The sequence below is a fragment of the Neltuma alba genome, unplaced genomic scaffold, assembly GCF_004799145.2.
Source record: "Neltuma alba isolate B1F8T4 unplaced genomic scaffold, ASM479914v2 tig00012081_pilon, whole genome shotgun sequence".
NCBI lineage: Eukaryota > Viridiplantae > Streptophyta > Magnoliopsida > Fabales > Fabaceae > Neltuma > Neltuma alba.
The window spans coordinates 15,902-40,301 of NW_021636640.1; the positions used below are offsets into that span (position 1 = coordinate 15,902).

Genomic DNA, 24,400 nt, shown 5'->3' on the forward strand with positions numbered 1-24,400 from the left:
AGAAAATTAGTTAAATTAGTTGTTTGTAATAAATAGATATTTTTTTCTTAAAATACTTCATCAATGCGTTGAAAGTTTAAAACTACCTTTGATGAAAACTCTTTAACGTGTATAATTATTATAGAGAATAAATATTTGAAATAAAGTGGTTTACAGTCTTGCTATTTAAAACCATATTAAATCTCCCATGGACTTTTATATTAAAAATCAGATGTAGTATTAAACATCAAATATCTTTTGAATTGGCATATTCATTCCAAAATACTCCTCCGGTCCTAATTATAAGACCCAATTGACTTATTTGAGGAGATTAAGGAAGTAAGTTAAGTTGGTTATTTATAATAAATAAGTGTTGTCATTCCTAAAATATCCTTGCTAATTAAGTATATTGGCTAAAACTATCATTATTAGAAGGATTATCTTGGAAAAAAATGCATAAATATAAGAGACAAAATGGATTGGGGTCTTATAATTAGGACCAAATAAAAAGTCAAATGGGGTCTTATAATAAGGACCGGAGGAGTAATAACAAAAAATATAGTTCCACAATTCGACACAATAGGATAAATAGACTACCTTTCAAAAAGGAGAATCCAAGAAAAAAACCCTTAAATTCTAAAATTTTAAATTAATCTTATTGATTACACTTTAATAACAATTAACAATATTTAAAAAACAAAAATAATACATTTTTGTAGTCTTTTCTGGTTTAGAATTTGAAAAATTTTAAAGGTATTTTTTTGAAATTTTTCCTTCTTATTTCCAAACGTTAGAATTTTGACCCTTTTTTTTTTGGCCGTCGATTATTAGAATTTTGGCCACAGAATAGGGATCATATACAAATATTATAATCATGAATATTACAAATTGATGCGAGGTTCACAAGAAATGTGGTAAAGTATTTATGAATTATGATGAAAGAGCCGAATTGCCTGTATTTTAAAGGGAAAAAGACAAAAAAATGACATGTTAATTTGGGAATGACCAGAACGTCTGCTGAACTTGTAAAATCCCATTTGGTCATATGAGACCAAATTAGTAGTATCTTATCAAATGAAAAGATCAAATTGTCCTTTATTTTATGTATTATTTTTAAAATACCAAAGCCCCCACTGGTCGGCCAATCGCCGGAGCTCTGGCGGCGGCAGTCACTGGAGCTCCAGCAACCAGCCGACAATTGGTCACCGGAGCTCTGGCAGTCGGAAATAATTTTTTTAAAAATTTTTACAACTTCAATATAACAGTTAATAACTTTTGTAACGCTATTAACAACTTCAGTATAACAATTAACAACAGGTTTTCTGGGAAATTCAACAAGCTCCGGCTGCCGGAAACATTTTTTTTGAAAATTTTTATAACTTGAGTATAACAATTAACAACTCTTGTAACGCTATTAACAACTTCAGTATATCAATTAAAAACAGGTTTTTTAAGAAATTCAATAATTGCTTTGGCGACTGAAAACAATTTTTTTTTAAATTTTTACAATTTCAGTATAACGGTTAACAACTTTTGTAATGTGATTAACAACTTCAGTATAGCAATTAACAACAGGTTTTCTAGGAAATTCAACGAGCTCCGGCTGCCGGAAACAATTTTTTTGAAAATTTTTATAATTTCAGTATAACAGTTAACAACTCTTATAACGTTATTAAAAACTTCAGTATATCAGTTAACAACAAGTTTTTCAAAAAAATTCAACAATTGGTCGCTGGGGCTCCGACAGCTGGAAACAATTTTTTTTGAAATTTTTTTTATAATTTCAGTTTAATGGTTAACAACTTTTGTAAAACAATTAACAACAAATTTTTTTGAGAAATTCATAAAGTAGTATTTTTACAACTTCAATAATGCCGTTAACAAGTTTCATAACTCTATTAACAATTTCTATATAGTACTACCTCCGGTCCTAATTATAAGACCCAGTTGACTTATTTGAGGAGATTAAGGAAGTAAGTTAAGTTAGTTATTTATAATAAATAAGTGTTGTCATTCCTAAAATATCCTTACTAATTAAGTGTATTGGCTAGAACTATCATTATTAGAAGGACTATCTTGGAAAAAAAATACATAAATATGAGAGAAAAATGGATTAGGGTCTTATAATTAGAACCAAACAAAAAGTCAAATAGGGTCTTATATTAAAGACCGGAGGTAGTATTTAACAACATGTTTTCTTAAAAATCCAAAAAATAGCATTTTTACAATTTTAACAACTACTTTTTTAAAAAAAAAATTTACAACTTCAGTATAACGGTTAACAACTTTTATAATGTTATTTCAGTAAATCAGTTAACAACAAGTTTTTCAAAAAATTCAAAAAGTAATATTTTTACAACTTCAGTAATATCGTTAACAAGTTCTGTAACTTTATTAACAACTTTGATATAGCATTTAACAACAGGTTTTTTTAAAAAAAATTCAAAAAAAGGCATTTTTATAACTTTAACAACTATTTATTTTTAAAATTTTTTACAACTTCAGTTTAACAGTTAACAACTTTTGTAATTCTATTAACAACTTTGATATAATAATTAACAACAGGTTTTTTGAGAAATTCAAAAAGTAGCATTTTTACAACTTCAGTAATGCTATTAACAAACTCAAAAACCTGTTGTTAACTGCTATACTGAAATTGTAAAAATTTTCAAAAAAATTATTTTCAATCGCCGAAACTTGTTGAATTTCCCAAAAAACCTGTTGTTAATTGCTATACTGAAATTATCAATAGCGTTACAAAAGTTATTAACTGTTATACTGAAGCTGTAAAAATTTTCAAAAAATTGGTTTCCGGCTGTCGGAGCTCTGACAACCAATTGTTGAATTTCCTGAAAAGCCTGTTGTTAACTGATATACTGAAATTGTTAATAGCGTTACAAGAGTTGTTAACTATTATGCTGAAATTGTAAAAATTTTCAAAAAAATTATTTTCGGCCGCCGGAGCTTGTTGAATTTTCCAAAAAGCTTATTATTAACTGCTATACTAAAGTTGTTAATAACGTTACAAAAGTGGTTAATTGTTATACTGAAATTATAAAAATTTTCAAAAAAAATTATTTCCAACCGCTAGAGCTTCGGTGACCAATTGTTAGCTGGTTGCCGAAGCTCCGATGACTGCCGCTGCTAGAGCTCTGACGACCGGCAGTAGGGACTTTGGTATTTTAAAAACAATAAATAAAATGAAAGGCAATTTAGTCTTTTCATTTGACAAGATAATGGCAATTTGGTCTCATATGACCAAAATGAGATTATGCAAGTTCAGCGAAGTTCGGGTCATTCCCAAGTTAATGTTATTTTTTTTATCTTTTTCCCTATTTCAAACTCGCGTCGCCTCTCAGAGAACACAAATCCTTCATTAGAAATTTGTGTTTGAACTATGAACAGAATATAACGAATTATGAAGCCAGATTCACTCTCACCACTTTGCATCGAAGAAAACATCCCCGGCTCAGATCTTCACTGGATGGAGACTATACTCTTATTTTAGTTTCCGTATATTTCTCAAGAATCTGCTTACACAGCAAAACATTACTAACAGATACTTAGAACTAAACTTGAGTTTAGTTTACCGCCGAAAGGACCGAGTAGTCTCAATTATCGTGGTCTGTATGAAACCAGCATGATTTACCAACTTCACCATTTACAGAAGGAACGGCTCAAGTATTTACAGTTAGAGAAGTTGCCACTCAGTTTCACTCAAGTTCTGCACTTGCAGGTTTTTGGAGTCCAGAGATGTTGGGAAGCTAAATGGCATGCCACTTTGTGATGTTCCATCATTGAATTCAATGTCACTATCTCCGTACCATATGGCTAGCTGTTCATACTCCTTTTCTATTCGCTTCTTCCGACCAAACACGTCCTTGATCCTTTTCTGTTGGAACAAAGAAACGCATAATGATTCGTGTTTCTTAATCACCATAAAAATTATAACATGCCAGAAATTTTTCTGAATCAGTCGATCTTGATTTTGTTAAAAATGTCCACGTCTTACGTTTCCATTGGATTTGTCAACCTTAGTTTTCCCAAAAGTATGATCAATTTCCAAGTGGGCCATTGCAAACAATAAGTATTGCTTTTGTGAAGATAAATCAGGGGTCTTATTTGGGTAAGTTTCGAGTTTTAGCAAGCTCTGGGCAAAAACACGAACCACAGAGAAACATTTAATACTTGCATGAAGCATGATTCACGGAAAGAGCATTATAATATAACATTTCTTTGAGTAAGAAGCATATCAATTGACGCATCTCATCAGAGGGAAAGAAAGGAGTACCTTGTATGATCTAAGCTTTCGGACCCTGGAGGAGGCAGCATGCAGTTCCATATCATCCACAAATATGCAACTTTCATCAAGCTTTATATCATCATCACTCAATTGAATGTCTTCCATGATGGATTCAATAGAATCGGCTAGACGTTCATCTAAACAAGGAAAACCCATGTCACACCAGGGACAATGAACTACACTGAAAAGGTAAAATATTGACAAGCACGGAATGGTACAGAAGCATATAATTAATTTTTTGCTATGATATTCAACTAAGAGTGGAAAAGCAATGACGGAGAAAGCAAAACTCCCATGTTTGTCAAGTTCCCAATAATCTCTCATGTTTGTCAAGTTCCCAATAATTAAAAAGTGTAGTTATAAATTTGATATTGCCCCGATGCCCTTGTCTGTGCGTAAATCCCCTCTATAGAAAACAAATCCGCCAAGTGAAGTAAGACATCATGGTCCAAAATTTTAATGGCGTCTGATAATTATGACTAACTGCGCTCTGAACCTGATATTATAGCACTTTCTTGAGCAGAAGGTATCTGTCCATGTTTAAGTCCGGTTCCAGGTAAGTTATTCGAAGGCATTACTTCATCGACCACAGAAGTCTCCCCCTCTGATAATATTGAAGCAAGTTTAATTCACCAGTACAAGGACGGAAAGAGTAGTTAGTTATCATAATCATTTCACAAAGAGAAAGAAAATAATGAGAGATGCCAACCATTTGACTCCATGGACTTGTTGCCGCCACAGGAAAGAAGTCCAGCCTGTGATGTCATGAACTCCCCAGCTACACCTACATCAGGGGTCGATGTACAGGATACAAGCACCATGGAACTGTCTAAACTGCACCCAGCAGTATCAACTGAATTTCCCCTGCAAGAATCAATTTCAGAGCAATAGCTCCCTTGTGACCTTGCAGATAGACCGTCAGATTCAGACGAGCGGGAACTTTCACTCGGCATAGTAGACAATGCCACTTCTGAGGAAGTGAGACCATATAAAGATTCACTAAATGTTGAGGATTCAAGGGGTTCTTTATCGTTAAGACACATCATATTCTTCCACAGCTCAGGGGTTGATTTGACAGCATTCTGTTCAAGGCTCACGTTCAAGTCTTTTTTCATGATACCAGAAGTTTCCCTGGAATCATCATCACCAACCTCTTCTTGAGTGGCGCCAGAATCAGCCACCTCACAGGAATTTGAGAAATTTTCATCGTTAACTTGATTTGCAGGGTCAGGTCCAATGGAAGCTTGAGCATGCTGATTACTGGTAAGATTATTTGCATCAGAAACATGGGATGACACAATGGTATTATTAACAGGGTTTTCCTCAACCCTTTCGTAATCCTCTGCAACAGCTGCGACTGACTCTAATGGAGAGTCAACATTACTATTCAAGGTCAGTGAAAGATGTCCATGTTTCTCAGAATTGACCAAAGGAGGTAGAGGAAGCACCTCCTGAACAACATCAGAATAGAACCTTTTTACACTATCTCCAACATTCTGAACCTGATTCCCAAGATATTTAACAGCATCCTGAACACAAAAAAATTATAAGAAATTAAGAATATCACTAAACAACAGCACTCAAAACATAGAACACTGTAAATATCAAATTAACAAACAAAATGCCAGAGCCACTTATTTTAGTAAATGAAAACGTCATGGAAAGGTCAAGGAAAGAGCAAATAGAAATGAAAGAATGAAATAGCACCTTCCCGACAATATCATCCACCTCTTGGCACACTTCTTCAAACTTCTGGTAAAAATCCCCCACCCATGTTATTCCTTTAAACTTGAAATCCATTTCATACCATGCACTACTGCACCAGGCCTGGAACGTCAGGAATATGATGCTTCACTGCAGGGGGGCTAACTTCATTCACAAAGTAGGAGATCCCAGAAAAATCTGACACGGCAGTAGAGGGGGGCACTTAAATCTAACAAAGCCCCAGTGAAACGCATATTAGTAGTTAAACATAAAATTGTCTTCCGCAAGTAATGTGCACATTAGATTAGTTCACCTTAATCTATAATTGCACCATCAAAGACATAATCAGTTCTACACATCTCTATGAACATCTAAAATTAGATATAAAAGAGAGGGAAAAAAAGAACTCCATGAGATATTACATAATCACAATCGAAGATAACAAAATTAATGAAAATCAAGGTAGTCAATGTAAGATTAGAGACCAAAACAACGGTTATAGTTAGTAAATGAAGTTAACTCTACGAAATTAAAGCATAGAACCCCTGATTTATGAATTCCAAAATCCGAAGCTTATTAGCATATACGTAACTACAATAGTAAAGGACTGTGAGCTCATATTGCTCAGCACATCAAACAGTTTGAAAACAGGTTTATTTCGGGATGACTTCTAAGGTTCAACAGCTGAGATAGCAAAGGCAATCTTGCGTATTTATAGGTCCTACCCGTACTGCTTCCTTAGATTATCATTACAGTTAGCAACTGATGCATAAGATAGTAGTTTGACATCAGTAACCTCTTTTCCCTCATATGTACAGTAACCAAAAAGAGCTGGGTGGTATGTACTGAGTTCAGCTACTAGCTGTTTCTCAAAGGAGAGAGAGAACCTCGAATTTTCCACAATCACAGCACCGTCGTTAGGTAGAGGTGTCTAAACAAAAAGCGAAAGGATTTCAAAATCGTCTAATCCAGGGGAAAGCCAGAACCTGGCATGTAATCAGTAGGATGTTTTCAAAAATTCGTCAAATTTAGAACAGAAACCCAATGCACTGCTTCTCTCCAGACGGAGACAAGCAACGAAATTAATATGTGAATGAATAGTTGAATACATGCAGAGCATTCTGCCAAAAGCATTTATTGATGCAGAAGGAAATAAGCCAAGGAACTACCTTTAAACAAACCCATATGGTCCGTGATCAAATTTCCACACAGAACATACGGTATGAATATGATCAAACTGGTAATTCTCCAAGATCAAGGATAACCAGAATCAGTATTAGGAGAGCTGTAGAAGAAGGACCATGAAGCACTGAAACAGATATGATCGACTATGGACAACTCAAACAGCAGGGCCTTGACAAGAGTGTCAAAGAGAAGTGCGAAAAACTGAAGCCGAGGTATGACCCCCGGGGCAAATAGCGTGCTGGGTTTTGATTATGGGGCTACGGGAAAATAATAGGGTTTTAGGAATCATTATCATCGTCATCGTTTATCATCCAAATCACATGTGCAAAATTTCATTTTAACCAATTTTTTTCGTAATTCCTAATATTTCATCAATTTATGAGAGAAATATAAAACAAAAGGGAAGATAATCAACAATATCAATATTTCAATAATAGCAATTAAAATTAATATAAAGTATAATTTTTTTAACAAGACACCGTATTTGCATTTGTAATTAGAAAAAATACAACTTATTTTTTTAATATACTGTGTATTGTATTGGAGAAAAGGAGTCTAGTTAATATTTCTTTATATAAGATCTAGTTAACATTATTAATTGTTATAAAATATCATTTTTGAGGTTACATTAATCAACAATGCTTCTAAATAGTACTCCTATTTCCTAGAGCCGAGAATCAGGGCCGGCCCTTCAGGGCTGGCGGGCTTAAAAGGGCCGGCCCTGCAGGGCTGGAATTTTAAAAATACCTTAATTTGTTAGGCTCGGCCCTTAAATAGTACTCCTATTTCCTCCTCTCATTTTTTTTAACTTATCTTAATTTGTGTTTCATTTTATTTTTAAATATATCTCATTATTCAAATTTCAAGATATAATTATTATTTATTTTCAATAATAATAAGAAAGGCATTCAATAGAGATAGTTAAAAATTAAAATAGTGTGACATTAAAGGGGACAAAGCTGATAAAAAAAAAAAAAAAGATTCTTACCCAGTGCATAGATTTTTCCCCCTTCATATATGTGTTTTTTTTAATGAGAACAAATAAATGAGAATGGAGGAAGTATTTGTTATGTACTTATACCTTGTTTACGAGCACCTTGTACTTCGACTCTAAAACTTGTGGTCCGAACAAAATTTAATGCGAGTACGTCTGGTTACTTTATTATGTTCATATTTTATATCCGATCCTAAATATAAAATTCTTTTTATAGTATACTATAAAAAAAGTTTTATATTTAAAATCAGAAAGAATAACTTATAAAGAATATTGTTTTTTAATAGTGTTTTACCACGCAACTTTTTTTTTTTGCTACAAAAGAGGGCTAGAGCCCAAATAAAAAAAAAAAAAGGCTAATTCACGGGGGAATCATATCCCAAAGACTCTTTGCGAACCAGTGTCCTCAACTGTGGTGGACAAGCATCCAGTAAGGAAGTTCTAGGCAGTCCCTCTTTGGCCAAGGCATCAGCCAATTTGTTTTGCTCTCTTGAAATAGCTTGTATTTTTAAGTCCCACGCATATTCCGTTAGTTTCCATGCAAACTTCAAACATTCAAAAAATTAACTCCGTTTTTTTTTTTTTTGGGGGGGGGGGGTCTAACCCAAATTGAGGGGCCTAAGCATTAAAAAGTTCGTGCCGCACGAACAAATTTTCACAGACTTACGATTATGGGGTTTTTAAAAACGGTGAGTTGGTTCCTCCTTAATATCAAGAAATCTCTTTAAAACTAAGTAGTGAAAGCGATTTCGTCGCCTGGTTTAAGCTCCATCCTCGCTTCGTGAAATACGCATTCCTCTTCGATACATATCTATCAACCAATGCCGGTAACCTGGAATGCTGTGAGAATGACTTGAGCACCAAAATCCAAATTAGATGAGACGCGAGAAGCTCAAGAGGCCTTCTACGTTTCTCAGAGGCTATCGTAACCGTTAATTTTGTCCCCAACGTTTGACACAGCTTGTTAAAAGCAAACGTTTACTCGTGCAAGAAGTTTTGCCCCTTCTTTTCTTTCTTTAGACTAAACTGATCTCTCTCCGGAAGGGCACCGAAGCATGTGCAAATAGTTTCTCAGGAATGATTGAGCATAAACATCAAATAGAAAGCCACGACGCTCCAGCACAAAAGCAATCACTTTCCTCATATATCTACCAACTTATATGCATACGTAAGGGTGTACATAAAACCCGCATATCCAATAAGCCCATCAGAGCCCGCAAAAGAGGGAAAAAAAAACATAGCCCAATCTAACAAAAAGCTACCTGAACAAAAATAGGTATTTTTAGGCCGGGCTGATTCATGGGCAGGGCAGGGACAGGGTATGCTGTCCTGCCTGAAAAAATATATAATTATATATGTATTATAATATATAATATAATATTATTTTAACCAATTATCTCCTTTATTTCGGCTAAAAAAATTAGGTAAAATTAGAAAAAAAAATGAAAAGAGCATAAAAATTATAATTATATAAAAGAACCAAATATCAAAATATAAGATTAAATATACTAAAATGTTCCAAGTCAAATTTCCTTCTTTTCCTCTTAAGAATTTGCCAACTACATGAATGAATTAAAGAATTGAACTACAGAATTAGCTTAATTATTAAATGTTTTAATTATTAAACATTTTTTTAACCTCTCATAAGAAATCGAAGGCTGAAGAATAAGACTACATAAACCTTATATGTATATTTATATATATATATGAGTAATTGAGTCATTCATGATAAAAAAATTTTCTCTCACTTGTCTCAAAACATAATAATTGAATTTTTTTCTACATATAATATGAGTAAGATATCACTAAACTGAGCAAAAGAGCAAGGGTTGCTCACCCCAAAATGATTATGACATCTACCAGGCAAGGCCAGCAAAACGTAACCCGCTCATTTTTCAGGTTAGGTATCAGGCGGCACAAAACTTGTCCAGCCCAGCCCATGTATAATCCTATGCGTACGTACACATATCTAGATATCAATCGATCGATCCACTTACTTCCCTGTATCACGAGGGAACCTAAGAATACTTTCCTTTGCTCGGCTCCTTCACAATATTCAGTGAATCAGTGTCACCATCCATTTTGTTTGCCCACATTAACTACACCACACTACTATGATTATTAATTTCACCCGAGGGTTGATTCACAATACTCGAGTTAACATATGTCAACAATTGCTGAACTGAATTAATTCGTACGCCCGAGGTGCTCGATATTCACATTTGCTTGGTAACACCGTCACTAAGTCACCAGTATATGGTTTTTCACAATCTGAGAGATTTAAAATAACAAAATAATCTTAACTGCAAAAATGATGTAGTTGTTCCATTACTCAACATAAAGATTCATAATTCATTGGATTGACAAGCAAAACTAAAAAATTTAGAATTTTTCCAACACATGCCATACACCCCAGATTGTCTTGGACACAGTTCTTCATTATCTACATGGCCACAAGACTGCCATATGTGCCAATCATCTCAAGTAGAATATTGACTCCCGCCAGCTGCGCCTTCATTATCCTAGTTTCAAGTGTAACTAAACTAAACTAATAGTCTCTACCGGACCATCCTGCATTTGGTGGAGCCCCTCCCATGTTCTGATTTGATGGCGCCCCTCCCATATTGCTCGGTGGCATGTTTCCCTGGCTGTTAGGAGGGCCTCCGCCCATGTTATGGGGAGGGAATCCACCCATTTGACTGGGAGGGTATCCGCCTGGGTTGTTGGGAGGGTATCCCCCTGGGTTGTTGCTGGGAGGGTACCCGCCTGGGTTGTTGTTGGCAGGGTACCCGCCTGGGTTGTTGTTGGGAGGGTATCCCCCTGGATTGCTAGAAGGGTACCCACCCGCATTGCTGGAAGGGTATCCCCCTGGATTGTTGGAAGGGTACCCGCCTGGGTTGGTGGCAGCATATCCGCTTGGATTGTTGGGAGGGTATCCACCTTGTTGATGTGGATATCCAGCAGGGTTACTAGGAGGATATCCACCAGGTTGGCTTGGAGGGAATCCACCAGGTTGGCTTGGAGGGAATCCACCAGGTTGGCTTGGAGGGACCCCACCAGGTTGGCTTGGAGGGACCCCACCAGGTTGGCTTGGAGGGACTCCAGTCATGTTAGGACTAGCAGCCTGCATAGGAGGTCTGCCCTGCATATCTCTGTTCACAATATTTTCCCTTCTCCTCTCAAAATTCCTTGACCTGTCAGCATTTCGAGGCCTATCATTGCGCCTGTTCCTTTCATTTGCTCGAGCATTGTTCCTTACCCATTCTTCATGATACTTGGGATCATATGGAACAGCTTGCCCATTTATAAAGGGTTCACCTGGTGGGCAAATTGAGAAATTCCACTAGATGTGAGGTGATTGCAGTTATTCAGCAGGAAGAAAATAATATAGGCAAAATATTACATTCAAGCAAGATTTCAGGCATTATACAAATGAAGCAGATTTTGAGAGTTACTGGTAATATGTTGAATTGACCAGCGCAAGTAGAAATGCACATATCATGCAATATTCAAAAATCAACTGAAATTAAAGGTAAAGTTCTCACCTCCATAATCTTTGTTCTTGACATCCAAATATGAATCAGGAAGAACCCACCGAACTCTAGGCAATTCTGCAATTTCAAAAAAATAATAATAATAATAATATTAGTTAGCTCCTTGCTTTTACAGAGGGGGGGGGGAAGCCAAAGTGCTTAGGATTGTCTTCACCCTTCAGTTTGTACGAAAGTTCTTCTGATACAAGGGCCCCGAATGCAAAGTAGTGTCTAGTTGAAACTGAATATATCTTCATCCTGGCCTCCTCTTCACTAAAAGACGCGGAACGATTCGTTGTCAATCATTAGGCAAAAATACAAAGTCACATAAGTAAAAAGATATACACATATTTTTTCTCCTAAAAATAAAGCAATAGCGTGCACTTAGTAACAAGCAAGCCATAATTGATTCACTTCCTCCTTCTGCTCCACCATTTGATTAGAGCGTTTTGAAGTATGAAAATTGACCAATAGCAAGAGCATACAAGTCAATCGCAAAACTACAATAGAAGTGCACATGAATAACCAGCAAAAATTGCTTCGTCTATTGTCAAATAATATATTAAGCAGCTAAAATGTAAAACTATAGTAAATACGCAGCTATAATACTAGTTAACACAACTGGGCTAATTTATGGGAAAAGGAAACAATCCGCCAATTCCAATAACAATCAAGAACAAAATTGAGATCGTAAGGAAATTGATCACCTAACCGTCCGGTGATTAATCATACAGAGTAAATCAATGGATACTGTCAAAGACCATACCTGCCCACCACTTGAGCCAAAGTTTTGATATAGCTATCAATGATCTCGTCCCTGGTGGGTTCACCTTCGGGCTTCTCCATGACAACAAGCCAATGCTCAAAATCACATCCATCAAGCAAGATGGTCTCTTTAGGAGGCCGGTTCGACCAGTTGGGGTTGGGATCATTGAGCGAAGAGGAAGTCGCACGGGTTGAGAAGGTTCGCAAGGTGGGAGGCGCAACCATGCGGCGATGGATATCAGCAGAAGCGACAGCGAGGGGGCGGAGGCGGCGGAGGAACGCAAGGGCGGAGAGGGGGAAACGAGCCCCGACGGGGAGAGGAGCAGATGAAGTGGCGCTGATGGCGGATGAAAGAGAGCGAGAATAGAAGAAGGCTGAGGTCAGAGATTTAGGGAAGGCGCGGGAGAAGATTTGAGACGCCATTTCTGTGGATAGAGTGCGAAAGGATCGAGCTTTAGCTTCAGCAGAGGAAAAACCCTAAGCGAAGGTTTATGCCGAGAAGCGGGGTTCCAAGGGTTTGTGGGCTTTATGATGAAACCCGAGTTCAGGAATATAATATGGCGCAGACGGTAAATAATTGCCTTGGGCTGAAATGGAAAACTTGTTGTCATAATAATTTTAAAAAAAAGTAAAAAATTAACTGAATGACAATTTTTATTGAAAAACATATAATGCATTATTTACAAATAAATCAAAGAAAGGAAGTAGATAATTAATAAAATGAATCCCTTTTTACTAAAATGAAATTAATTATATCATCAATATTAATGCAAAATTTATAAAATTTATAAAGAGTTATGCTGTTAACCATATATAAATAGTGTGACTTGTATTTTTTTCAGCAATAATATGAGTCATATTAAAATGTAAGCAATATTTTTATTCTTTTAATATCCCTTACATTCCAATCAATCATCATCAACCTCTCTCATTGGATTAGTTCATTTAAAATTAAAATTGATTCCTACTGAGTATAATTTTATTTAACATTAACTTAAAAAAAAAAACCTTTGAAAAAACAATTCACGTTAATGGTTGAATTCGTGTTAACTTTTTTCTAAGTATCAAAACGCTTGAATTCTTAATTTCTATTCACATTTCTGCCCCTACTCATGCCACCTAAATTAGGCACTCTCTTCCCCCCCCTCCCCCACAAAAAAACCGTTTAAATTAGGCTTAAATGGCTAAATAATCTTACTTTAAAATTATGCACATTGCAATTTATTTTATACTATTTTTTTACGTTATTAGTTTTTTTTCACCATGGATGTTATTAGTTTATTCAATATGAATATATCAATAAAAACAAAATGATGGGTGGGAACTGTTTAATTAATTTTCATTTATAATTTATTGATGTGAATATTATTAATTTTTTTTTATTTCATATAGTTTTGAAAGAAAAATCATAACATCCAATATTCAAAAGAAAAGAACTAGAAATATCCACAAGCAGAAGATTAACGTGAACTCACAAGATTAACATGAACTACACCTATTAAAGTGGACTTATTTCAAAATTTAGGATTCTATACGATGATTTCTTCTCGTCTACAACACTGGAGATATTTCGCAACATTCTGCTTCCCCACTTTGGTTATGGTAAAGGAATTGATGATCTTCATGCAAAGTTAAAGTACCGACCGTACAGAATCCACCAACCATTTTCAAGAAAGAGAAGCAATTTCACTCATAAAAAACAGAGATACGAACATGTAACACGTAATTTGTTGAACATATTAATTAATCAGTCAATTAAGAAAACTTGATGCTAACTTGTAAGGCTGTGTTTTCATAATTTGCATCACTTATCAACCTAACTGTGAGCTGTCTTTAGAATAACAGATAGTGGGGGCAACCAAACCCTGAACCTACACAGTCATATTCCGCTCACCAAAAAAACTTCCCAAGCATACTCTTTCTTTGGTTTCTTGAGGCTCTGTAACTCCAAAAAGCTCTTTCCTACATCCTGCGGACCAATAGAAAATAGCAACCAGAGCCCAAGTCAATCCTCATGTCCAACGCTTTCTAATGGACCATTCATTTAAACAACTTCGCTAACTTAAATAACTAGCAAATAGTTTGGTGTGTTAGCTTATCTCCTTCTCTTCCTATTCCTCCTTTTCTTCGTCTTAGTCACATATCTCAGATACTAAACTTCCTTTTTCTCTCACTTTGCATTTGCATGCACACAAACATACAATGGGATCACCATTGGAGCCAGTTTCATGTCCCAGAAAAACCCCATTTAGAATAGAAACCAAGAACTTATCATGCAGATTGCGCAGCCAGCTTGATGAGTTCAGAAGTCTGTTTTTTGGTTCAAGTCCAAGGAGCAGTGCTAAGCTGATCTTAAAAGATGTAAATTGTGAGGCCAAACCTGGAGAACTCACAGTTATTGCTGGTCCTAGTGGAGCTGGAAAGACCACACTGCTAGAGATTCTTGCAGGGAGAGTATCCCTATGTGAGGTTTCAGGGCAAGTTCTTGTCAATCATAGGCCCATGGACTTAAAGCAATTCAGAAGAACATGTGGGTATGTCACACAAGAAGATACATTGTTCCCTTCGCTTACAGTTAGAGAAACACTCATGTATAGTGCACTTCTGAGGCTTCCTGGGGGGAGAAAAGTGGCTGCTGCAAGAGTTGCAGGGTTGATGAAGGAGCTTGGGTTGGATCACATTGCAGATTCAAGAATTGGTACTGGTCGTGGTGGATCATCAGACCAAGGTATATCAGGTGGGGAAAGGCGAAGAGTTTCCATCGGAGTTGATTTGGTTCATGACCCTGCAGTTATTTTGATTGATGAACCAACTTCAGGGTTGGATTCAGCATCTGCGCTGAACATAGTCTCAATGCTTAGATTAATGGCATTTAATCAAGGTAAGACTATCGTTTTAACCATTCACCAACCTGGGTTTCGGATTTTACAGCTGGTTGATCATCTTGTTCTGCTCTCGGATGGATTTGTCATGCATAATGGGTCACTGAATCTTCTTGAGGCTAGGCTCAAGTTGGCTGGGCATCATATTCCACATCATGTCAATGTCCTTGAATTTGCCCTTGATGTCATGGGATGCTTGGTGATACAAACTTCAGAATCTAGGAACAATCAACTTCTTCTCAGAGACAGGGAGGAACAAGTTTGTAAAATGAGAATGCCGTGCTCATTGTATGTCAGAGAAAAGGCTGTTCAGTACCCAAATTCTCCAGTGGAGGAGATTCTAATCCTAGGACAAAGGTTTTGCTGCAACATATTCAGAACCAAGCAACTGTTCGTCACCAGAGTCATACAAGCCTTAGTAGCTGGATTTATACTAGGGACTATATTTTTTAATGTTGGCAACCGAGAAGGCCAAGTTGCCTTACAGACACGAAGTGGATTTTTTGCTTTCAGCCTTACCTTTTTGTTATCTTCGACAACAGAAGGCCTGCCTATTTTCTTGCAAGAGAAAAGGACTTTGATGAAAGAGACCTCAAGAGGAGCTTATAGAGTATCTTCATATGTTCTAGCAAACACACTAGTGTTTCTTCCTTTCCTTTTGATGGTTGGTCTTCTATATTCTACTCCAGTTTATTGGCTGGTAGGTTTAAGGAAGGAAATAGATGGGTTCCTATACTTTTCTCTGGTTGTTTGGTTGGTGGTCCTCATGTCAAATTCTCTTGTAGCTTGTTTCAGTGCTCTGGTGCCAAATTTCATCCTGGGAACGTCAGTGATTGCAGGGTTAATGGGTTCTTTCTTTCTATTTTCAGGGTATTTCATATCAAAGGGAAACATACCCAGATACTGGATTTTCATGCACTATATAAGTCTATTCAAGTACCCATTCGAGTGTTTTATGATAAATGAATATGGAGGAAAACAAGGGAAAGCCAGATGCCTAGAGAATAGGAATGGAGAATGCAGTTTATCTGGAGATGAGTTCTTAAGACAGCAAGGTCTGAGAGAGTCCCAAAGATGGAGTAATTTGGCTGTGATATTGAGTTTCATAATTGGGTATAGAGTGCTATGCTTTTTGATTCTGTGGTATAGATGCCACAGAACTAGAAAATAATAGATCAGCTTCATAAGGAATAGGTACTTTCCCCAGATTATTTTATATTTCTTCCTTACCACCAAGAATGAATACTTATGATAGGGTTAGAATAATTTATGTTTGTATATTGTATGCAAATAATCAGGGCAAACCTGCCCAAAAAATGTTTTGATTCTTCAGACTTTTGTGACTATTATAGCGTCTACACTTAGCCATGAATATACATTAATTGTCAACCCGAGAAGCAAGATGATAGGAAAAAGAGCAGTATTTAGACCCTCTTTTCCTCTCAAACCAGAAATATATCACTTCACTTTCAATTGGAAAATAACAAATGCAATGTGCAGATGATGTAAGCAAACATAAATAGAACATATCAATCACATTAAAATTGAATATCGATTATTAATGCAACCATATTAATGGAGCAGTACACAGGGCAATAACGTCATGTAGAGCTAAGACCTCGGCTAGACCTTTAAATAACCAAAAATAAGCAATCTACTAATGCAGCATATTTCAAATACTATCCTAGGTTTCAGAAAGTGTTAAATGAATCATCAAATGCTATAAACTCATTTACATGAGGGGCAAAAAACAAAACTTTACATTGCAGTAGCACGACAAAGAAGAGAAGACAACTTTTTGATAAGAGGGGAGAGCAGAACTCAAGCGTAAATGCATATACTCAACTTAACAGCTCCGATCATAAATTGAAGTGAAGGTCATGGTAGCAAAAGAGGCCGTGGTCTCTGTCAAAGAGGAAACATCTTGCTTCCCTGTGATGCCAAGGGAAGACGTATTTTCCACTTCAGCCTCAGCTTTTTGCATCTTTTCATCTTTGGATTCGACAAACTCAAACAGTAATCCTGGCTTTGTAATTTTCTTTTCATCAACGTCAATTTCACCCATCAACATGCCAAGCACAGTAGACATTGATGGTCGGAGCTGAGGAGAATCCTGAGCGCAGAGAAGACCGATTTTACAAAACTGGCATGCCTCCTCAATATTAAAGTTGTCTTCTAGCAATGCATCCACCAGTTTCTCCAGCTCCCCACTTTCATACATAGTCCATGCCTGCAAGTCATACAATTGTATCATCCTCTCAACCATCTTCATAACTGTAATAAATATTAGGATGACTTCTATGCTATGATCGCTTCAGATAATATGCAATTCAATCCAAGATTAAAAGAAAAGGGGTATTTATGCAATTTGCAGGAATCTCGAACCATTTATACTTTGTTTGGATTAAGAAGGATGGATGACGAGGAAAGAAAAGAGAATATTTAATTCAGATTCCAAACAAACTTTTCATTTGATTCTCCTCCTTTCGAAGTATCCTAGAGATTCCAGGTCTCAAGGGACGTCAACTGTAAAAGAGAAGTTGTCCCAGGTTAATTATAGCCCACTATAACAACTTATTCCCTCCAAATGATTAGACAAAAAGGAAAAAAGAATGATTACATTGTATTTACATCCCTAATCACTACCTTAAATTCCTCTAGAAAGCATGGTAAGTAACATCGAGGTAAAATTTATACTAATGTGTTATCTAAACTATAGTTAAAAGACTGAAAATGCAACTAAAGAGACAGAACCGTGTCTTGTTTGAACACATGAAATTGCTCCCAGGATTATCAAGCAAATCTTTGCCAAACTTCAGCAATTTTATCACAAAACCCTCGAGTTCCAACTTCTTATAGGTGGGCATTTCACACTACCTTAAGAATTAGGAATAATTTCTCTCTCAATGTAGATCAGCTTCATGAGTTATTTTCACTCAAACTGATCTGACAATTAAAAAAACAAATCAACATCCGCGTTTGGTAGCCTTTTCTCATTTTGTACTTTCCAAATGAAAGGTTCATACCTTTGGAAGAAGATAATGTTCTTCAGGAGGTAACCGTCTATTTGTGTTACACCTCCCACTAACAATTTCTAATAGTAGAACTCCAAAACTGTACACATCTGATCTTCTTGTTACTTGACTTCGTATTGCATACTCAGGCGCTAGATAACCACTATAAAAACCACACAGTTTAATATATGGTCATAGTAGGAAGCAAATGGCTAGAATTTCCAACAGTATTTGAAAGAATCAAAACCAAGATACAAGGAAAAGAAGCAGTTAAAGCAAATGGTATAAATAAGTTGTATGTTTCCAAAAATCAAAGCAAATTTTAGGAACTTACGCTGTACCAGCAACACGTGTACTGATATGGGTCAAGTTTGGCGAAAGAAGCTTTGCCAGACCAAAATCAGAAATTTTGGGCTGCAGGTCTTTATCAAGTAGTATATTGCTTGCTTTAATGTCTCTATGGATAATATGTGGTTCAACCTCCTCATGAAGGAATGCTAGGCCTCGGGCCACGCCGATGCAAATGTTCCGCCGCACAGGCCAACTGAATGGAATGTTACTATGGCCTCCACCTATAAAATCACAAGACTGAATCATGATTATATCAACAATTTATACTCGTATATCCAATGCAAAATAGATACTTACCAATAAGTGTTTGAGCTAGGCTGTTGTTTTCAAGATAGCCATACACCAAAATCCTGTGATTTCCTTCCACACAGCATCCGAACAACTTAACTAGGTTCTCATGCTCTATGCTGGTGATCACCTTGATTTCTGTCAGGAATTCCCGAACCCCTTGATGCGAGTCAGCTGATAGCACCTTTATAGCAGCAAGAGTCCCATCTCTCAGTTTTCCCTGATCAAAAAACAAAGTTATCATTGGTCACTGAAGAAGGAAACATAGACATAGCACAGGTGAAAATGTCCCGAAAATGAAGCAGCAGGTTGAGAATTCTTCATTAATTGTCAAATGAAACCATATTACTGCAGTCACCTTATAGACAGATCCGAAACCGCCTTGCCCTATCTTGTTTTCTGGGCTAAAACGTTCTGTGGCAATTCGGAGTTCCTTGTAGGTGTAAAGGTTTACATTCTGAATGTCTGAAACCTCTTACCCAACATAGACATGATAGCATAATTTAGAAATAGAACTTTGGGAATATAGCGAAACTTTTTAATATCAGGTAATAAAAGCATAATAGTATATTTTGTATTGGAAGTGCAAACAATAACAACAGAAGAACAGGCTAAGTATTTGTGTACCAAGATCAATTTCGGTTGGTTGTGTGGCTGAGACACATCCCTTTTTTCTGATAATACAAGAGAAACAACTCATCACAATGTAATTCAGGGGCTCCAATGGATCGAACCCAGTGCTGCAATGCATGCAATCGAACATTAATCTATAATCCTCCAATAACTAAGATCATGTGCAAAAAAAGTGAATTCATCGTAAGAGGCAAAAGCCTTGAAATGATTAATTTTCCAATTCCTAATCTTGAATTAGTAGAATTGTCGACCGATGCATCTTGTATAAAGAGAAGTCACAGCTTAATATGGAATTTTCTTTGGCTGAACTTTCTGTCAAATCTTGGCCGGACAAAAAAAAAACAAAAGAACTTTCTGTCAAATCAGAACACAGAAGTCATAGCATGCATTTGCTGAAACGGAAGTAAAGTTAACGATGGGAAGGTTAAAGAAGAAACCAGCGAAGAGATGAATAGTGCCCACTACTAGTATCATTCACCCCCCCTATTTACTTCTTCCATCAGCTCAAGGATCAAACAGAAACTATGAGGGGAAATAGATCGCTGAAAAAGCACGAACCAAATGTAGACTGAGTCATAGCTAAAAGTGAACCAGACATGAAAGATGAACTTACTTGTTAGAAACCAAGTAGCAGAAGAGAGAGATGGAGAGAAACGGAACCGCTGGTTTGGGATGTTGACCTGAAGGTACTGGTCTTCCTTTGAATTTGTTCTCTGAAAGAAGGGAGGTGGAAACAGCAGAATGGCCAAAGGGGCGTGAAGTAAAATCCAAGGCAATTCAAGTCCTGGAGGGAACTAACTTTTCCTGACCTCTTAATTTAACAGTGAAATCCACAACAGAAGATACAGATGAAATCCACATGCAAATTCAACAAGCAAGGCACTTAGGCCAATATACGTAATACATTACATTTACAAGCACAAGGCATTATCCCAAAAGTGCATATTTCTCCTCTAATTCCATATGAAATTTTTTTTTTAAAGTCTTTTTTTAATACTGACATAATTAGTCTCAAATAATATTTTGTACTATTAATGTATTATCTTAATGGTAATTAATCATATTTCGCTTTAGAAAATTGATTTCATTGTCGTTATTTATCCTGTTGTCCTTCTCGTTTCTGTTTTTATTATTGGTCATAGGATGACTTCTTATAATCTAAGCCCTTTATATGCTTAAAATCATTTTGAATTTCAATTACGTTTAAAATACTTATAATCATATAAAACTCATCCTAAAATATTAAGACTTAATCATAAACATATAAAAGTCTCTAAAAACATTTAAAAAAAAAACGCAACATCTAAATTACAAATGATTAAAAAATAAAAAATTCACGTAGACTGGACCGAACCAATCCAAGTGGTTTGATCACGTGGTTCGAAACACAATTCAAGTCAACCAACCAGTCTAATCCAGTCTAGTCTAATTTAATTATATAATTTACTTGGATTGGACTGGTCCGTACCATCGGATTTTTGAACACCTTATGAAGGATATTTTTCAATTACGTTGCGTTCGCTCATTGGCCAATGGCCATATTCGCATACTGCGCCTCGTGCCATGGCAATTTGACCCGATCTCATTCATTCTTTCTCCAGTCAAACAAACGCTGCCTATGTAATTAATCACATCCAACTAATTAAAAAATACTATAAAAAAAACACAAGTCGTCTGTATAATTAATCGTATACATCTAAATGAAAAATCAAAATTTACTTGTTGAGGTTGAAAGCAGATTGTTACTGAGTGATCATAGGGCATTAGATATAGAGAAACAAAATGCTCATTGGCATAGCTGATACTCCTGTGCCATTAAATTAAGTGTGCTAGGAACTAATTTTAATTATTTACTTATAATGTAGGGAATTAATGAAATATCGCCTGATTAACATATGTCGATAATTCCTAGGAGAGGTTTGAATTAAGAATTTTTTTTCTTTTCTTTTTCTTTTTCTTTTTAACACTCTTCCCTTCAGAAGTCTTGTTTGAAGTCGTCGTCCATCACGCTAATTAATTTGTTCAGCACATGCGAGCGTGGTTTGGAGTTGCCACTCGGCAATTCAATCCTATCCACCATAGCATTTACTGCCACTTTTACCCCTCCATTGGTAATTAGCAAATACTCTTCCGGTCTTAAATATAAAACTCTTTTTATAATATAAATTATATTATAAAAATAGTTTTATATTTAAAATTGGAGGAGTATAATTATATAAATATTATTCTCTATTTTACAAGCTCATTTCCAGGAAAAAAAATCCTTTAAATACTATCTCTAATCGTTCCAAGTACTAGCGTAAGATTTCAATTCATGTTGTGGTTTTTAAATTGCAATTTGTTCTTTAAAACATCTCTATTAATTACATACATGAAAAAAATTTCATTCAAAGATAAACATAAATAACAAAAATATTTTTAAAAAATCAACTCATATTTATTATAAATAATTAAATAATTTTCTTAAAGTAACTCTTAATATGCGGTAGTATATATAAAATCCAATCCACCACTCACATTACTTATTAAGAGGAATGTAGGCTTATTTATTCAACTATTTTTTTTTTTGGGTAGAATTAGCCCGTAATACATGCTAACTTCTCAACACGATGGCTTGATAGATAATACACAGATGTTTATAAACCAAGTTTCACCAAGAATTTTCTCATATTTGATGAGAACGTCAAAAATCAAATACTCCATCCTTACTTTGTTTGAATTTATTATGATGAAAGCTACAAATCCTGTTGCTCAATTTGTATTCACATACATATTCAATAAGAACAGGTTTTCAAACAACCATGACAGAATATTCAAAGACGAAAGTAAATCTTGAAGGAAAAAAAGAATTGAGGGTGAATGGATTAGCAATTGAAAAGATAGCCTATAGGTAATTTGACTTTTGAAAAAGTTAACGGAGTAAAAGTTAAATTGAATAATATGAATTGTATTTGGATTGAATTTTATAAAAGTTAGTTTGTAAAAATAAAATTGGATAAAAATTTATCTAGATTATGATTAAATAAAAGTAAGTTTAGTTTGTAAAGTTACTAAAATGAGTATAAGTTTTATTAGATAATAAAAAATAAAAAAAAATTTACATAATACAATGAATTTAAATTAGTAAGTTTAGTTTGTAAAATTACCAAAATAAGTATGAGTTTTATTAAATAATAAAAAATGATTAAAAAAATGAATTTACACCATATAATAAATTTAAATTATTTCAATGTAAAGGAGAAAATTTTCATGACTGAAATATATTTTAAAAAATTAGAGTTATTATAATTTTTTTGTAAATATAAAGTGAAACATAATTTTAAAAAATTCAAAATTATTTATGTATATATTGTGTGTACACAATATGAGAATTAAAATGGTGAATGATGTAAAATTATAAGTTTAAAATATCATAATAAAAAATGTCATATTTAATGGGTAAATTATGTTTAAATGGCTGAATTTTATTGGATTGATATTAGCACTAAGAAATATTAATCTAATGAAAGATAATTATGGGGATTGTGGTTGAAAACAAATGTTAGAAGAATGTTTAGCACAAATGATTTATTATCACATGAGATTAAGCAATCCTATATAGATGGCAGAGGAAAATTCCTCATGGTATTCTTCAATCCCACATATACAGATTTGTCTAATCTCAAGTATCATACAATTATTCATATTAAATATTTTTTTAATATAATTTTTCAGTCTCAATCTCAATCTTTATCTCTCATTTCTAATATTTGGTAGAGACCAATATGCTCATGTCGGCCGAGGGAGGGAGAGTCTTATCGGCTACACCTCCGATCACCGGCAAACAAGGTTGATTCCTATGGCCATGGCTACACTCACTGACCACCTTCACTTCCTTCTCGTGCCTTTAATGTCCCAAAGCCACTCACCCCCTTCACACAAATGGCTAAACTATTTTCAAGCCATGGCGTTACAGTCACCATCATCCTCACACCCTTCAATGCAGCTAAGTTCAATAGATCTCCAAGCACAAGCTTCCAACCTCAAAATTCATGCCCTCTCCTTTCCTTTTCCTTCCTCTCAAGTGGGATTGCCCCAGGGATGCGAGAATATAGATTCCCTTCATTCTCGCGTCAGGATTCAACATGCCCAGAGTCGTCTTTCCCATGACGAGCATGAATGGCGACGGCGACTACGACTGGTGACTGATCTACAGAGGAGAGGAGACGAGCTCGGCAGTGGCACTGGCAGAGAGAGTGAGGGGAGACAGAGTGAGAAGCATGAGACGGGGGGACAAGCGTGAGACAAAAATGAGGGAGAGGAGAGAGAATAAAAGCCATAAGCAAGCAGGGAGCAGCTTCTCAGAACGCCGGATTGAAACCAACTTTTGGTCCACAAGTCATGTCCTAGCATGCGTTTGCTGAAACGGAAGCAAAGTCAATGATGGGAAGGTTAAAGAAGAAACCAGCGAAGAGATGAATAGTCATTCACCCCCACCATTTACTTCTTCCATCAGCTCAAGGATCAAACAGAAACTATGAGGGGAAATAGAGATCGCTGAAAAAGACATGAAAGAGGAACTTGTTTGTTAGAAACCAAGCAGCAGAAGAGAGAGATGGACAGAAGGGGAACCGCTGGTTTGGGATGTTGACCTGAAGTTACTGGTCTTACTTTGGATTTGTTCTCTGAAAGCAATGGAGGTGGAAACAACAGAATGGCCAAACGGATGTGAAGTAAAATCCAAGGCAAAATTCAAGTCCTGGAGGGAACTCACTTTTCCTGATCTCTTA

General features: G+C 35.7%; 4 protein-coding genes across 11 annotated transcripts; 1 reads left to right on the forward strand and 3 right to left on the reverse strand.

Annotated features, from left to right (window-relative positions):
• Nucleotides 1–3,351: 3,351 nt before the first annotated feature.
• LOC114721972 (uncharacterized) lies at nucleotides 3,352–7,378 on the reverse strand. Of its 3 annotated transcripts, XM_028907867.1 has the most exons (7): nucleotides 7,156–7,378; nucleotides 6,783–6,972; nucleotides 5,990–6,215; nucleotides 4,992–5,811; nucleotides 4,779–4,886; nucleotides 4,271–4,419; nucleotides 3,352–3,871 (listed from the first exon to the last, which is right to left on the reverse strand). In XM_028907867.1, the coding sequence occupies exons 3-7, from the start codon at nucleotides 6,080–6,082 to the stop codon at nucleotides 3,671–3,673; spliced, it is 1,371 nt and encodes a 456-aa protein (XP_028763700.1). In that variant the 5' UTR covers nucleotides 6,083–6,215; nucleotides 6,783–6,972; nucleotides 7,156–7,378; the 3' UTR covers nucleotides 3,352–3,670. The 3 variants fall into 3 exon arrangements, with proteins under 3 accessions (XP_028763700.1, XP_028763701.1, XP_028763699.1); XM_028907868.1 differs by lacking the exon at nucleotides 6,783–6,972 and having other exon boundaries at nucleotides 5,990–6,184; XM_028907866.1 differs by lacking the exon at nucleotides 6,783–6,972.
• Nucleotides 7,379–10,444: 3,066 nt separating this feature from the next.
• LOC114722084 (multiple organellar RNA editing factor 8, chloroplastic/mitochondrial) lies at nucleotides 10,445–12,962 on the reverse strand. 2 transcript variants are annotated; one of them, XM_028908014.1, is made up of 5 exons: nucleotides 12,465–12,962; nucleotides 11,874–11,971; nucleotides 11,711–11,776; nucleotides 10,679–11,483; nucleotides 10,445–10,648 (listed from the first exon to the last, which is right to left on the reverse strand). In XM_028908014.1, the coding sequence occupies exons 1-4, from the start codon at nucleotides 12,884–12,886 to the stop codon at nucleotides 10,714–10,716; spliced, it is 1,356 nt and encodes a 451-aa protein (XP_028763847.1). In that variant the 5' UTR covers nucleotides 12,887–12,962; the 3' UTR covers nucleotides 10,445–10,648; nucleotides 10,679–10,713. The 2 variants fall into 2 exon arrangements, with proteins under 2 accessions (XP_028763847.1, XP_028763845.1); XM_028908012.1 differs by having other exon boundaries at nucleotides 10,445–11,483.
• Nucleotides 12,963–14,665: 1,703 nt separating this feature from the next.
• Nucleotides 14,666–16,636, forward strand: LOC114722113 (ABC transporter G family member 10-like). Its single transcript, XM_028908049.1, has one exon. The coding sequence runs from the start codon at nucleotides 14,666–14,668 to the stop codon at nucleotides 16,514–16,516; it is 1,851 nt and encodes a 616-aa protein (XP_028763882.1). The 3' UTR covers nucleotides 16,517–16,636.
• A 483-nt stretch (nucleotides 16,637–17,119) lies between these two features.
• Nucleotides 17,120–24,087, reverse strand: LOC114721980 (cold-responsive protein kinase 1-like). Of its 5 annotated transcripts, none has more exons than XM_028907881.1 (7): nucleotides 24,076–24,087; nucleotides 19,626–19,738; nucleotides 19,357–19,472; nucleotides 19,008–19,218; nucleotides 18,694–18,931; nucleotides 18,372–18,522; nucleotides 17,120–17,575 (listed from the first exon to the last, which is right to left on the reverse strand). In XM_028907881.1, the coding sequence occupies exons 2-7, from the start codon at nucleotides 19,696–19,698 to the stop codon at nucleotides 17,192–17,194; spliced, it is 1,173 nt and encodes a 390-aa protein (XP_028763714.1). In that variant the 5' UTR covers nucleotides 19,699–19,738; nucleotides 24,076–24,087; the 3' UTR covers nucleotides 17,120–17,191. The 5 variants fall into 5 exon arrangements, with proteins under 5 accessions (XP_028763714.1, XP_028763712.1, XP_028763713.1 ...); XM_028907879.1 differs by lacking the exon at nucleotides 24,076–24,087 and adding an exon at nucleotides 20,245–20,397; XM_028907880.1 differs by lacking the exon at nucleotides 24,076–24,087 and adding an exon at nucleotides 20,069–20,105.
• Between the last annotated feature and the right edge of the window lie 313 nt (nucleotides 24,088–24,400).